The 12778-nt window shown below is 43.2% G+C and overlaps 1 protein-coding gene across 1 annotated transcript in view; it reads left to right on the forward strand.

The window, feature by feature from the left end:
• The window catches only part of MYH16 (myosin heavy chain 16), a 75265-nt gene that overhangs the window by 40688 nt on the left and 21799 nt on the right, over positions 1–12778 (forward strand). The window contains 11 exon segments of the mRNA XM_078151739.1: positions 563–644; positions 1909–2049; positions 3348–3474; positions 3477–3574; positions 4407–4511; positions 5273–5359; positions 5747–5892; positions 7245–7335; positions 9725–9814; positions 10296–10361; positions 11997–12242. Coding sequence (XP_078007865.1) covers positions 563–644; positions 1909–2049; positions 3348–3474; positions 3477–3574; positions 4407–4511; positions 5273–5359; positions 5747–5892; positions 7245–7335; positions 9725–9814; positions 10296–10361; positions 11997–12242 — 1279 coding nt within the window.

Consider the following 12778-nt stretch of genomic DNA (forward strand, 5'->3'; position numbering starts at 1 on the left):
CCAATGTTCTAATATTGTCTAGGGCCAACCCTGTATGGCAGCCCTTCCTTGTCTCTCCTCCAGTACACCTGATACTCAACACCTTTCAATGCCTCCATAGTCACAGGATTCTTCCTCCCTCCCTGTTCTGCCATCATGATCCGGGTTCTAACAATAGTATTTTTTTTTACCATGACACCACTATTATTCTCATTATCCTAACTTTCTTATTTTCTGAGGACCAGTAAGTGAAGAAACAAATGAACTCTCTAGAGTCAGAGCCCCGCCTTTCTCAAACCTCTGACAGCTGTCTAGGAATGGACTTAGCATTTCATCATCTGTCCCCTTATCTTGCTGATGACTGCATTTTTCTGATTGCTGTCCTGATTCCCTTCCTGTCTCGCCAGACTCATTGCTCACAGTTTTGAGACAGAACAAGGAGAGATGATGCATCTCTAGGATGTATCTTCGTGTCTGGACAATGCCTGCCACCTACTCCCTTCTTTCTCCATTCCCCTTCCCCCAGGTCTTGATACCATCCCTCCCTCCCCCAACTCATGCAATCCCTTGGGTTTCATTGCAGACTTGGCCTGAAAGTCATCCAGCGAAACATTGGCAAGTTCCTGCAGCTTCGATTCTGGGGCTGGTGGAAACTATACAATAAGGTGAGGGGAGAAGCATGCACCAAAGCCAAGCTCAAGCTCCTATAAGTGCACAAGAGAGCTCATTGAGGGAAGGGTCTCAGTTTCCTTTTCTATAAAATAATGAGTGGACTAGATTACTTCTAAGACAGGAGTTCTCAACCTTTTTTTGACATAATGGACCCCTCTGGCAGTGTGGTGAAGCCTATGGACCCCTTCTCAGAACAATGCTTTTAAATGTATAAAAAAATACATAGAATTGAAAAGGAAACCAATTATAATGAAATAACAGTTATCAAAATGGTTTAAAAAAAAAAACACAACCAGCTGTAGCTCTGGTTAAGAACCCTTGTTCTAAGGTATCTTCCAGCTCTAACATTCTGTGATCCTGTGATTAAAACATGAGCAGTCATTCCCCCTTAACTGAGAATGGGAAGGGTCTGGATTCCTATCTAGCCACATAGGGAACCTAGGAAATAGGGGCACGAGAAATAAGGAAAAGTCTTTCTCCTGGGGAGAGGGAGGCAGGCAGAGATAATGTACATCTCTTAGAGGCAAAAGACTGATAGAGTATATATTTCAAGCCCAACTCCAGATAAAACGCATTTACAAAGAAGAGTGTTTTGATATGAAAATTAATTTGCCTTTTTGTTTTTATTGTTGTCCAGACCTATGGTTTCTTCACTGGCATGAGGATTTCCCAATGTGGAAATTCTTTCCATCAGTGTAGCCTGGCTACTCATTTATAACTTATAGAGTATTGCCAGAGGACTATGAGAGGTTAAGTGACTGGTACATAGTTCCAGAGATAATATATATTAGACATAAGACTTGAACCCAGGTCTGACATCCTCTGCCACACTGATGCTTATATATTAAGATATAAATAAGTGGAAGGTCCAGAACAGTCATGTCCAAAGTATTGGTGGATTTCAAGATAGGCTCTTCCATCTGAGAATGTAAAAGCAGCTTAGGCACATAGCCTGTTAGGTGCTATTATTGGGTCTTAGACTCAACTTTGGATGAACCCAACCTTACTTAGTATTTCCTGAAATTCAGTTCTTAAAAACAAAACTCTTCTCAGAAACATTCCCAGGACACATAGATGACTTAAGAACAATTATTTGGGTATTTTTACTTTAAGCATGACCTCTTTTGGCTGAGGTCAATTCTGTGGAACCAAGAGTAGTGTAAATTAAGGTCAAATTGAGCCAGCTGATGAAAATTATCTGGTTCCTTGGAGGAAATTACCTCTCTAACCCCATAATGGGCATGGCTTGTCTCACAGGTAAAGCCTCTTCTGAATGTGGCTCGGCAGGAAGGGGAGATGAAGGCCAAGGAGGAAGAGCTGGTCACCAAAGTCAAGGAACTGGAAGAAAAAACAGCTGCACTCAGCCAGGAGAATGACCTAACCATCCAGCTGCAGGCAGTGCGTGAGCTAAGGGATAGGGAGCAGAAGGCGTTGCTAAGAGAAGGCACCATCGTTCTTCCCAATCTCCAGGGTCGTAGTTATGCCAGACAATTAGTCACTCAGTGTGAAGAATAGAGAGATGAGGACAGAGGAAGCTTTTCTGAGAAGCTGTATCACACTGGTCTATTAGCAAATGTGACTAATGGGAAGTTTCCCTTGCCTTCCTTCCACCCTAAGGCAATGCCACCTCAGCTTGGGAGCCATAGCATCCCTATGAAAGAAACATAAAAAGTCTTCATTAAGCATTTCTTTGCATGGGCACCATGCCAGACCCTGGATGAATGATTTAGACAGATATGTTCCCTATCTGTCAGTTAAGTGATAATTGGTTGTATAGGGATAGAGATGAGACCTATAATTTCATTGCTGTAGAGAACTCCCAGACGAGGAACATCCTTCTACCAACACAGGGCGGCACCTTCTCTACAACTTACACTCTTAGAGAGTTGCCTGGAATACTAAGAGGTGAAGCGACTTGTCCAGGGTCACAAAACCAATATATGTTTGAGGCAGGACTTGAACCAGGTCATCCCAGCTTTGAGGCCAGCTCTCTATTCATTATACTACACTGTCTCTTAATCAGATGTAAAATGGTACAGTAACGCTCTTAATAAAAATAAAGTTGGGTCCAATCCCCACCCAACCCTAAACCTTTTAATATCTGGCATGTGTATGATTTTCCCCCCATAACTTTCTCAGAAATGTTATCTCACTTTTATCCTTACTATATCTCTGTGAATTAGAAGTGGTATTATAAACCCTATTTTAGAATAGGGGAAACTGGGGCCTAGATAAGATGGATGACATAGTCAAGGTCACTGAGCAGGCAATTAATTAGTAGGCTACTTTTTTATTTTTTGCTTCTGAAAGTACTTTCACATCTATTTTCTTCATTTGATCCCTAAAGCAACCCCATGAAGTAGATATCCCCATTTACTATCCTAATTTCATGGGGGAGGAAACAGGCCCAAAGAACTGTGATCTAAGTTCACATAGTTATTCAATGACAGGGCCACAGCCAGAACTCAGATCCTCTGATTCGCAGCCCTAGGCTCTTGCCGCTAGGCCCTGCTTCCTCTCCCGTGTCTTACCAAGGGGAACCAAAGACATGAATGCCTTTTTCCTTCAATACCCACTTCTACAGAACCAGGATGCCACAAATCTGCTGCCAAATCAGAAATCATCTCTATTGATAAGGTGTTTAGAGATCCTTTAGGAACTCCTTCCCTTTTACAGAAACCCCTTCCCTTCCTTAGGAACAAGAAAACCTCTCAGATGCAGAGGAACGCCTCACTCAGATGAAGAAAACCAAAATGGACCTGGAGAGCCAAATTTCAGACATGAGGGAGAGGCTGGAGGAGGAGGAAGGCGTTGCAGCTTCCCTACTGCCAAAAAGCGAAAGCTGGAAGGGGAGATAAGTGACTTGAAACGGGACCTTGAGGGCGTAGAAACTACCTTGGCTAAGACAGAGAAGGAGAAACAGGTATAGGAGGAATTCACCAACATTGTCAGCAATGCTGACTCTCACTCAGGGCCCGAAGACACCCTGCTCCCCCTTCTCCCCAATTCCAATCAGGCACCATATCTAAAGCCTCATTCTTCAAAGCTAAAGTGAAAACTGCTAGTCAGAGCCCTGGGTAAATGTATGGATGAGGCCTCTAAGCCAAGGCTGGCTATTCAGCCCCTTGCCTGAGATTGCCTTCTTCCACTGCTCTTTCTTCCATGTCATGTTGGGACTGTTGTCCTTCCCGTGCTGCCACAAACAAATATGGCTTCCCTTTAGTCCCTAGGACTCCGTCCTCTCAATATGGAGAACTCTTCCAATCAGCAAAGCTCTCTCCTGCCTAAAGTCTTACTCATTCCCTCTTCTTTAGCCCAGTAGATTCCTCCTTAAATGTGCTCTTCAGTTCTTGTTATAAAGTTGCTGCCTCTGGAAATAAACCCATTCTCCTGGAGACTCCTTGATGCTTCTCCAAGACTCGAGATAAGAATTTGGTTTTTGGCCTACAAGTCTTGGAACCACTTGGCCTTTGATATGCCTGCCTTACCTGTCCATATGAGAAGCCCATTCTCCTGGAGACTCCTTGATGCTTCTCCAAGACTCGAGATAAGAATTTGGTTTTTGGCCTACAAGTCTTAGAACCACTTGGCCTTTGATATGCCTGCCTTACCTGTCCATATGAGAAGCTACGGATGGCTAACCCATTGATTTGTGATTGGACTGGGCTTAGGCATTATCTTGTATCTTTTCACATTCCTAGAGATGGGATGACTTCCCACTATAATGTCAATATCTTCCCCTCCCCAATCTGTAGGCCTTGGATCACAAAGTACGAACCCTGAGTGGTGACCTCTCCCTCCAAGAAGACTCCATTGCCAAGCTCCAGAAGGAGAAGAGGGATCTGGAGGAGCTTCACCAGGTAGAAATATATACTTGACTGGTTCTCACCCTTCATTGACTGAGAACTAAGTGATGTATGAGGCCTGACATTCCATATGGCAGACTTAGGCTGGGTTACTTTCAAGTTTCATTCCAAATATCCCTTGCTTTTTAAGGGGGATAGGAGGCCACTTAAGTAGGAGACTCACCAACTTTCTGAAGGCTGCTACCTCCTAGTGTTGCACCTATAGAAGTATTCCAGAGTCCGGCAGTGCTGTATGGTGAACTCTGATGACCTCCATTTGTCTCTGACAATGCAGGGTAAAGCGTTTCTTCTCTTAAAGCCACTACATAAGTGTTCAGCAGAGCAGAGACTCAATACTAATAAAACAGTGCTGGTGCTGCAGCCAGAATATCTGGGTTCAAATCCTACCTCTGATATTACCTGTGAGACATTGGGCAAGTCACTGAACTTCCTTGGGTCGCAATTTCCTCAATTGGAAAATAAGGATATTGGACTATATGGCTTCTGAGGTTTCTTTCTGCTCCAGTCCTATATATCTATATATGCTATATATAGCCTCAATAAGCTATTTGAATTTAGGTTGGCTTTCAGGAGTCGCTGACTCTATTCCACATTGGCAAAATAACCCAGGATTTGCTACCCAGGATCAGCATCGATTAAGTCAGTGGTTACTACCTCCAACCCTTCTGGAAGGGGCTCCTTACAAAAGATTGAGGCCTTTGCCTCTGCATACTCATTCCCTCATCAGCTTCATCTGGGGATTTCTTTCCTTCCAGAAAACTCTTCAAGACCTACAAACCAAGGAGGACAAGGTGAATCATCTAATGAAAAATAACAGCAAACCTGGCACCCAGATCCATGAGGTGAGACCCAAGTGGTGTGGAATTCTTGGAAGTCCCCATTCCTGTTTGGGGGAAGTGATGTAGGAGGTGGAGAGGCCTAACTTATTCCCCCAGTACTTGTGATGGTATTTTGGCTGAACAACCAAGTGTGTATGCTTTTCGCCTGTCAGTTTTTTTCTCATTTTTGTCTCTGATTTCCTTCCCCCACCTTCTCTTCACTTTCTTGTCTTTTTTTTTTTTTTTTTTGCTTTTTGGTGAGGCAATTGGGGTTAAGTGACTTACCCAGGGTCACACAGCTAGTAAGTGTTAAGTGTCTGAGGCTGGATTTGAACTCAGGTCCTTCTGACTCCAAGGCCAGAGCTCTATTCACTGCACCACCTAGCTGCCCCGACTTTCTTGTCTTCACAGCTGGAAGACAACTGGGAACAAGAAAAGAAGATACAGGCTGAGGTAGAGAAAGCCCACCGGAAAGCTGAGAGGGACCTGAAGATGACCATTGATAACCTTAATGAGATGGAGAGAGCTAAGCTGGATCTGGAGGAGGTGGTTAAGAAGTATGTGCCTTTTAAGTACAATTTACTCTAGCAGTGGATAGGGAGATTGATAGATTAGATAGACAGATAGATAGATAGATAGATAGATAGATAGATAGATAGATAGAAAGATAGATAGATAGATATATTTTTAAAGTGTTTACTGAATGGGGGCAGCTAGGTGGTGCAGTAGATAGAGCACTGGCCCTGAAGTCAGGAGGACCTGAGTTCAAATCTGCCCTCAGACCACACACTCGATGTTAAATCCTCCTTCCACCACGCCACTGTCTCCTCATACCATCTTCCAGCTGAACTGGTCAGAGGAGTAACCATGTCTTTTGGCCTCTAATTTCTAAAACCTATCACCTGAATGCAGGACTCACTGATATACTTTTCGGTGAAAAGCTGACAACATGTTGGAAACATTTAAAATTTTTTAATCTCTTTTGCTTTTACAGTGCCTTCATTTCTAAAAAGATCCCTTCATTCTCCCCTACCTAGAGGTATCCCTTGTAACATAACACAAAAAGGTTGGGGGGGGGAGACAGTTTAACAAAACTAAGCAATATACAAAACCAAGTCTGACAGTATATGTGACGTTCCATACCCATACTCCCCTACCTCTGCAAAGATGGAGGGGGGAGGATATATTTTCTTATCTCTTCTTAGGAACTATCAGAACAATCAGTTTTGTGGTTGTCTTTTCATTTTCAGTGTTATGGTCATTGTGTATATTGTTTTCCTGGTTCTACTTTCTTCACTTGGCATCAGTTTATATAAGTCTTTCCATACCTCTCTGCATTCATCACATTCATTGTTTCTTACAGAAGAATAATATTCTACTACATTTACCACAATTTGTTTAGTTGTTCCCCAAAGACAGACATTTACTTTGTTTCCAATTCTTTACTATTACAAAAAAAAAAGGGCTGCTATGAATATTTTGGTATACCTGGGACCTTTATTCTGTCTTTGACATCCTTGGGGAATATGCCTAATGGCGGAATCTCTGGGTCTACGGACATAGATCTTTTATTCACTATTTTAGCATGATTTCAAATTACTTTCCAGAATGATTAGACCAATTCACAGGTAAAACATTTTATAATCTTTTCACATTAAGTGAGAGCTGAGGATTTTGCTAAAGGGTCTGACTGACCCATAGGATGAGAAGACACTTGCCTAGTAAGGTCCCTCAGAGGGAAGAAGGAGGAAGAACATCCTTTCAGTGACAAGAAGAGGAGTAGTTCTGGCCTGTTTTCCTCTCCCCTGGTCCCCCAAGACCCCCTTCTGAATTCTTTTCTGGCCCTGGATACCTTTCCTAAAAGTGAAATCCTACCTCTGACATTTACTTTGTTTTATTTTCTCCTTAGGAGAGACATGGAAATCAATTCTGTCAACTCCAAATATGAGGATGAGAAATCTCTGAATTCCACACTGCAGAGGAAACTGAAAGAACACCAGGTATGGAGAGAAAAGAGAAGCCCAGATCCCTCCTGAATAATTTTATTTTTCCTTCTCTACATCATTTGTTTTAATCCATGGGATTCAGTCTGTAAGTCAGTCAATGATCATATTTATTAAGCATTTAGTATGTGCCAGGCACTGTGCTAAGTGTTGGAGATACCAAGAAAGAAAAAACCATGGACCTTGCCCTCAAGAAGCTTACATTCTGATGGGGGAGACAGCATGTGAATAACTACAGTGTAAATGGAAGATACTCTCAGAGAGAAGGTACTAGCAGTGTGTGGGGCTAGCAAAGGCCTCCTCCAGAAAGTAGGATTTGAACTGTCTTGAGAGGCAGAGGTGAGAGGTAATAGCCAGGCTGCATGACCCATGGCCAAGAGTAGGGCCCACTGCAACATTTTTTACCTTGAAATTTTCTCAGTGGTTGGAGAAACTCATCTATAAATTGAAGCGTTTGGACAAGTTGGCCTTTCAAGTCTCCCCTAGCTCTAGACCTATGATCGTAAGCCCAGGAAAAGCTGGCAAACATGTATGTCTCTCAGCTTGTGTCCAAAGTCCAAAGCCCCACCCAAACTTGGCTCATATTAGAAGCAGCTGGTGGACAGAGCATTGAACCTGGAGCCACGAGGGACCTGAGTTCAGATCCAGCTTCAGATACTTATTACCTGTTTGATCCTGGGCAAATAACTTAACTCTGTCTGCCTTAGTTTCCTCAACTGTAAAATGAGGATAATAAATGAACTACCTCCCAGAGTGGTTGTGAGAATCAAATAAGATAATAGTTGTGAAACATTTAGCACAGTAGTAAGTACTTGATAAGTTTTTCCTTCTTTCCTTCCTTCCTTCATTCCTCCTTCCATGTTCATCCTCCATTCTTGTAAGAATTCAACTCAGCAAGCACGTATTAAGTGCCTACTGTATGCCAGGCACTGTACAAGTTGCTTAGGAACACAAAGACAAAATTAAACACTCTCTGCATTCAAGTAGTTTACAGACAGTTCTCCCTTTACTTAAGTGGACCATTCCGCAGACCTCTATGCAAAGCGACTTTTACCTAATTAGAATTTGTCAGAGGATATGAGGAAGGGGGAAGATGGAAGAAGGCAGGAAGGGGGCCCTAACTGCCTGAGGAGGGAGGGAGCCGGGCACAGGGTTGAAGGACAAGTGGGGACAGAATTGATGAGGAAGGATGGGGCAGGAACTGAGAGGAAGAAGGGTAGGGCAGACATATTGTGGCTGGGCATATTCACAGACAGGAAATGATGGGTGAAACAGATACCCCAGTGCAGAGGGATGGAAGACAGACATATGAGGCAGGACAGGGCCGAAGGTGGGCAGAGCAGGGCAAAAATCTTTTCTCTTGACACAGCCAAGACCCTGATCTGTGAGTCCTTCACTTGGAGGGTTTTTTTGGTGGTTTTTTTTTGGGGGGGGGAGGAAGTGAGAGGGAGTAGGGAGGCCTTGGAAAGCCAAGCAGAGGGCCAGGAGGAGAGAGAGAGAGAGAAGAGAGAGAGAGAGAGAGAGAGAGAGAGAGGAGAGAGAGAGAGAGAGAATATAGTACCATACAATAAAGTTAAGATAGGTGTGTTTTGGAAGGCCAATTTCTTTCTGAATTTTTTACATAAAGTTGAATTTGCATAATGAGAATTTGTGTAAAGCGAGAATTGTCTGTATATTTTATTGAGAGAAAACAACATACACAAGAATACACAATAGGTAAATAGTCACTATGTAATAAACACAAAGTAGGTCCAGAGGTAATCAGGAAAGGTCTCTCGGAGGAGGTGGTGATTGAGCTGAACCTTGAGGGGAAGGTGAGAAAGGCCAATATTCCAGGGATGGGATATACTGAGATGGGAGAGGGAATGTTGTTCAGTCATTTTTCAGTCATGCCTAACTCTCTGTGACCCCATTTGGGATTTTCTTGGCAAAGATACTTGGGTGGTTTGCCATTTCCTTCTCCAGCTCATTTCACAGATGAGGAAATTGAGGCAAGCAGGTAAAGTGATTTGCCCATGATCATACAGCTAGTAAGGTTTGAGGTCGAATTTGAACTCGGGAAGATGAGTCTTCCTGACTCCCCATCCAGCATTCAATCCACTGTACCACCTGGCTACCCAGAGCAGTGTTGTCAAACTCAGATAGAAACAGATCCCTCCAGGCTGCTTGTGGCAAATTTGATACCTCTAATGCAAAGGAAACATCTCATTTTTGAGCAGTTGGCATGTTTCTTAACTCCCTCCCAACCTCATCTTTTACCTTATTGATTGAGGTTGATAGTGTATGTACTGTGTTCCTGTACTGTGTTATCTTCTTGTAACAGTTGGGGCTGATCTAGTTTAACTTCATGTGACAAAGATGAAATTCTTGTTTGTGCATCTGCCAGGCCCGGATTGAGGAACTGGAAGAAGAATTAGAAGCGGAGAGGGCTTGAGAGCAAAGGTAAATAGCAAAAAGTTCTCACTCTCTGGCAGAAGTGCTAAGAAAGTCTAAAATCCAGCTATTGTAAGTGAACTGCAGCTTAGGTCCGGCCAAGAAATGGAGAAGGGCCTTGTTAGCCTTGGCTGAGCTGGGTCCAGTATACCAGGCTAGGCGGGAGAGGAAGAAAAGGAAAAGCACTTGGCAAGAAAACAAAACAAGACAAAAAAAGCACTATTGGAGTTAGAACTGATTGAAAGAGTCCACTTATTCACTGAGTCCCCAGAACCTAAGGACTTTGGGTATATTCCCAAGTTAACTGCATCCCTGAATTTACTGTGGAACTAAGACTTATTCACTCAAGCTAATAGAAGGGACTGATGAATTCCCATTTATTGAAATGTCTCTAACAGCCATGGCAGTACATCAAACTGACCTAAAATATAGTCCTTGCTCTCTAGGAGCTGGCGACCCAAAGAGATATTCACAGAGGGGTCATATCACTAAGGCTCTTTCCCCAAATGCTTTCATAGGAGAAGAAACAACGGGACCTTGAAGACCTCAGTGACAGGCTGGAAGAAGCTGGAGGAGCCACCTCTGCTCAGGTGGACAGAGAAGGACATACGCTTCCCCCGACCCACCCTAGAGTTCAGGTTGTAAAAATGCTGATGTGTTAGAGAGAGGTCAAGGACCAGTTTTTTAAAAATTTCTTAAATTTTTTTTTAATTTAATTTAATTTTTAATTTTAAAAAATTTCTTGGTGTGAAGCCAATTGATGAACCAACCATGTCTTCATTTGTCTGTAACTCATTTGGTTGGGGCATAGGTCTAATGAGGTCAATGTTATGGGTCTGATCTCAGTGTGAGCTAGTTGGCTCTTATGTGTCTATAGACTCACACAATACGTACACCATTAATCTTGACCAGCTGACTCACAAAAACAGGGCCTTAGGAAAGACGAAGCATATCAGTGTTTTCTCTTTGGTTGGAAAGATCTACTGACCTAATGGGTCAGGAGCATCATCTTTAGATTTAAAACACAATTTTTTTCATTAAAAAAATATAACTAGTAGGACCACCTTAGTACTTGGCATTTTAAGCGCACAGTGTCTGAGTGCTTCATCACAAGCCCTATTACTGCTTTCCTGGAATTGACCCCTAAGGTCACAAAGGAAAGAATACGGGCTGTACCAAGGTCGCCTCCTGAGTGCTTAGTAATAGACATTTCTACCTTAACCTCTTGGATGAATTGTTACTGTAGTTTACTTGAGCCCAACAGTGAAAGGCTTCAGCTCAACATATGTGGGTCCCAGGCCCGGCTCCACACTGACTTTTCCTTAACAGTTTCGTGCCTCAGTTACCTCAACTATACAATGTCAATGATATTATTTGCCTCTATCCCTTCCGCTGGAGGGTAATGGGAGAATGAAGTGGGTCTGGAACTCTGAGCTCCTTAGAGAGAAGCACTCTCCAAGGTCAAAATGTTACTGCATTTTATAAGCTAGCACATCTAGATGTATTCATATTTTCAATGGTGTAAGCCTAGTATGGTGCCTTGTGCATTGGTGCTCAGTGAGCATTTGCTGAATGAATGAATGAATGAATGTTAAACAGATTTAAGTCACACATTGCTAGTACAATAACCAGCCAAATTAGAGTCATAAAATTTTTAGAGTGTCCATCTATCCAATAAATACCTTCCACCCCTCTGCAAAATACACACACACACACACACACACACACACACACACACACACACACACGCCCCAATATCCCCAACAAATGGTCATTGAATTTCTGCTTGAAGAGCTCATTAAGGGAAGTCCCTACTTTCTAAGGTAGCCCATTCTACTTATAAAAAACCTTGACTGGGAGGAAATTTCTTTTCACATCAAGCCTAAATTGGCTTCTTGACAACTTTCACCTATTGCTCCTGCTTTTGCCCTGGGGGTTAAACGGAGCTCATGTAGTCCCTCCTCCAGCTTGAAGATGGCTACCGCGTCCCATCCTGTGTCTCCAAGCTAAAGATGCCCATTTCTTTCATATGGTACCTACTCAAGTCGTGGTTGGGACCTTCTGTGGATACTCTTCAGCTTATGGACCCCGTTGCTGAACACAATACTCCGAGTGTGGTGTGGTGGGGATGGGGAGAGGAAATAGCAGTAAGCGTGAAGCTCCCAGATTTCAGTTAATTTTACTTTTGCCTCACTTCCGAATCTTCTGTTCTATCCCTGCTGCAGATCGAGCAGAACCGCAAGTGGGAGGTGGAGCTCCTGAAGCTTCGCAGGGAGTTGGAAGAGGCAGCCTTGCAGAGTGAGGCCACTGCCTCTACCCTGCGCAAGAAGTGCACGGATTCCATGGCTGAGCTCACCGAGCACGTGGAGAACCTCCAGAGGGTGAAGGCCAAACTGGAGAAGGACAAGCAGGTCGTGAAGGCGGAGACTGATGACCTCAGTGCCAGCATGGAGGCTGTCCAGAAATCCAAGGTGAGGCAACACTGGGCATCTTCCTCATCCCCTAAACCTTGGACTGAGAACATGGGTTGGCTCCAAAGGAAGCATGCAGGTGTCCCATGGCCCTTTCTCTTTGGAGAGAAGGTCTTCCCAGGCCTCAGAAGCTGTCAGTCAAACGGTACCAGTTCCATAAGATTTTAGGTAGATGGGAGTCTGCATAGACTGCATAGCATAGCTGCCATAGCTACTCATAGGAAGCCATCAGGTAGTTCAGGTTTCCAACTAGGAAGGGAAAGGACTCAGGGAGGGAGCAATTTAAGCAAGTGAATTCAGCTGTGAGCCTGCTTAGGCCAGAGCAGAGAAGAAAGGTGAATTTGCTCATTAGGCTTTCATCTGGCTACATATAAACACATGTATATATGCAAATGTATACACATATGTACATGTATAAATTTATACATGCATGCATATGTATATATTATATAGAGAGCATCCTGGGGAATACCTTTTGGCTAAACAAATTATATATGATATATAAATGAATAAGAAAGAAAATAAAAATGTATATT

Source organism: Phascolarctos cinereus, unplaced genomic scaffold (genome assembly GCF_003287225.1).
Source record: "Phascolarctos cinereus isolate Bilbo 61053 unplaced genomic scaffold, phaCin_HiC Scaffold_4;HRSCAF=312, whole genome shotgun sequence".
Taxonomy (NCBI): domain Eukaryota; kingdom Metazoa; phylum Chordata; class Mammalia; order Diprotodontia; family Phascolarctidae; genus Phascolarctos; species Phascolarctos cinereus.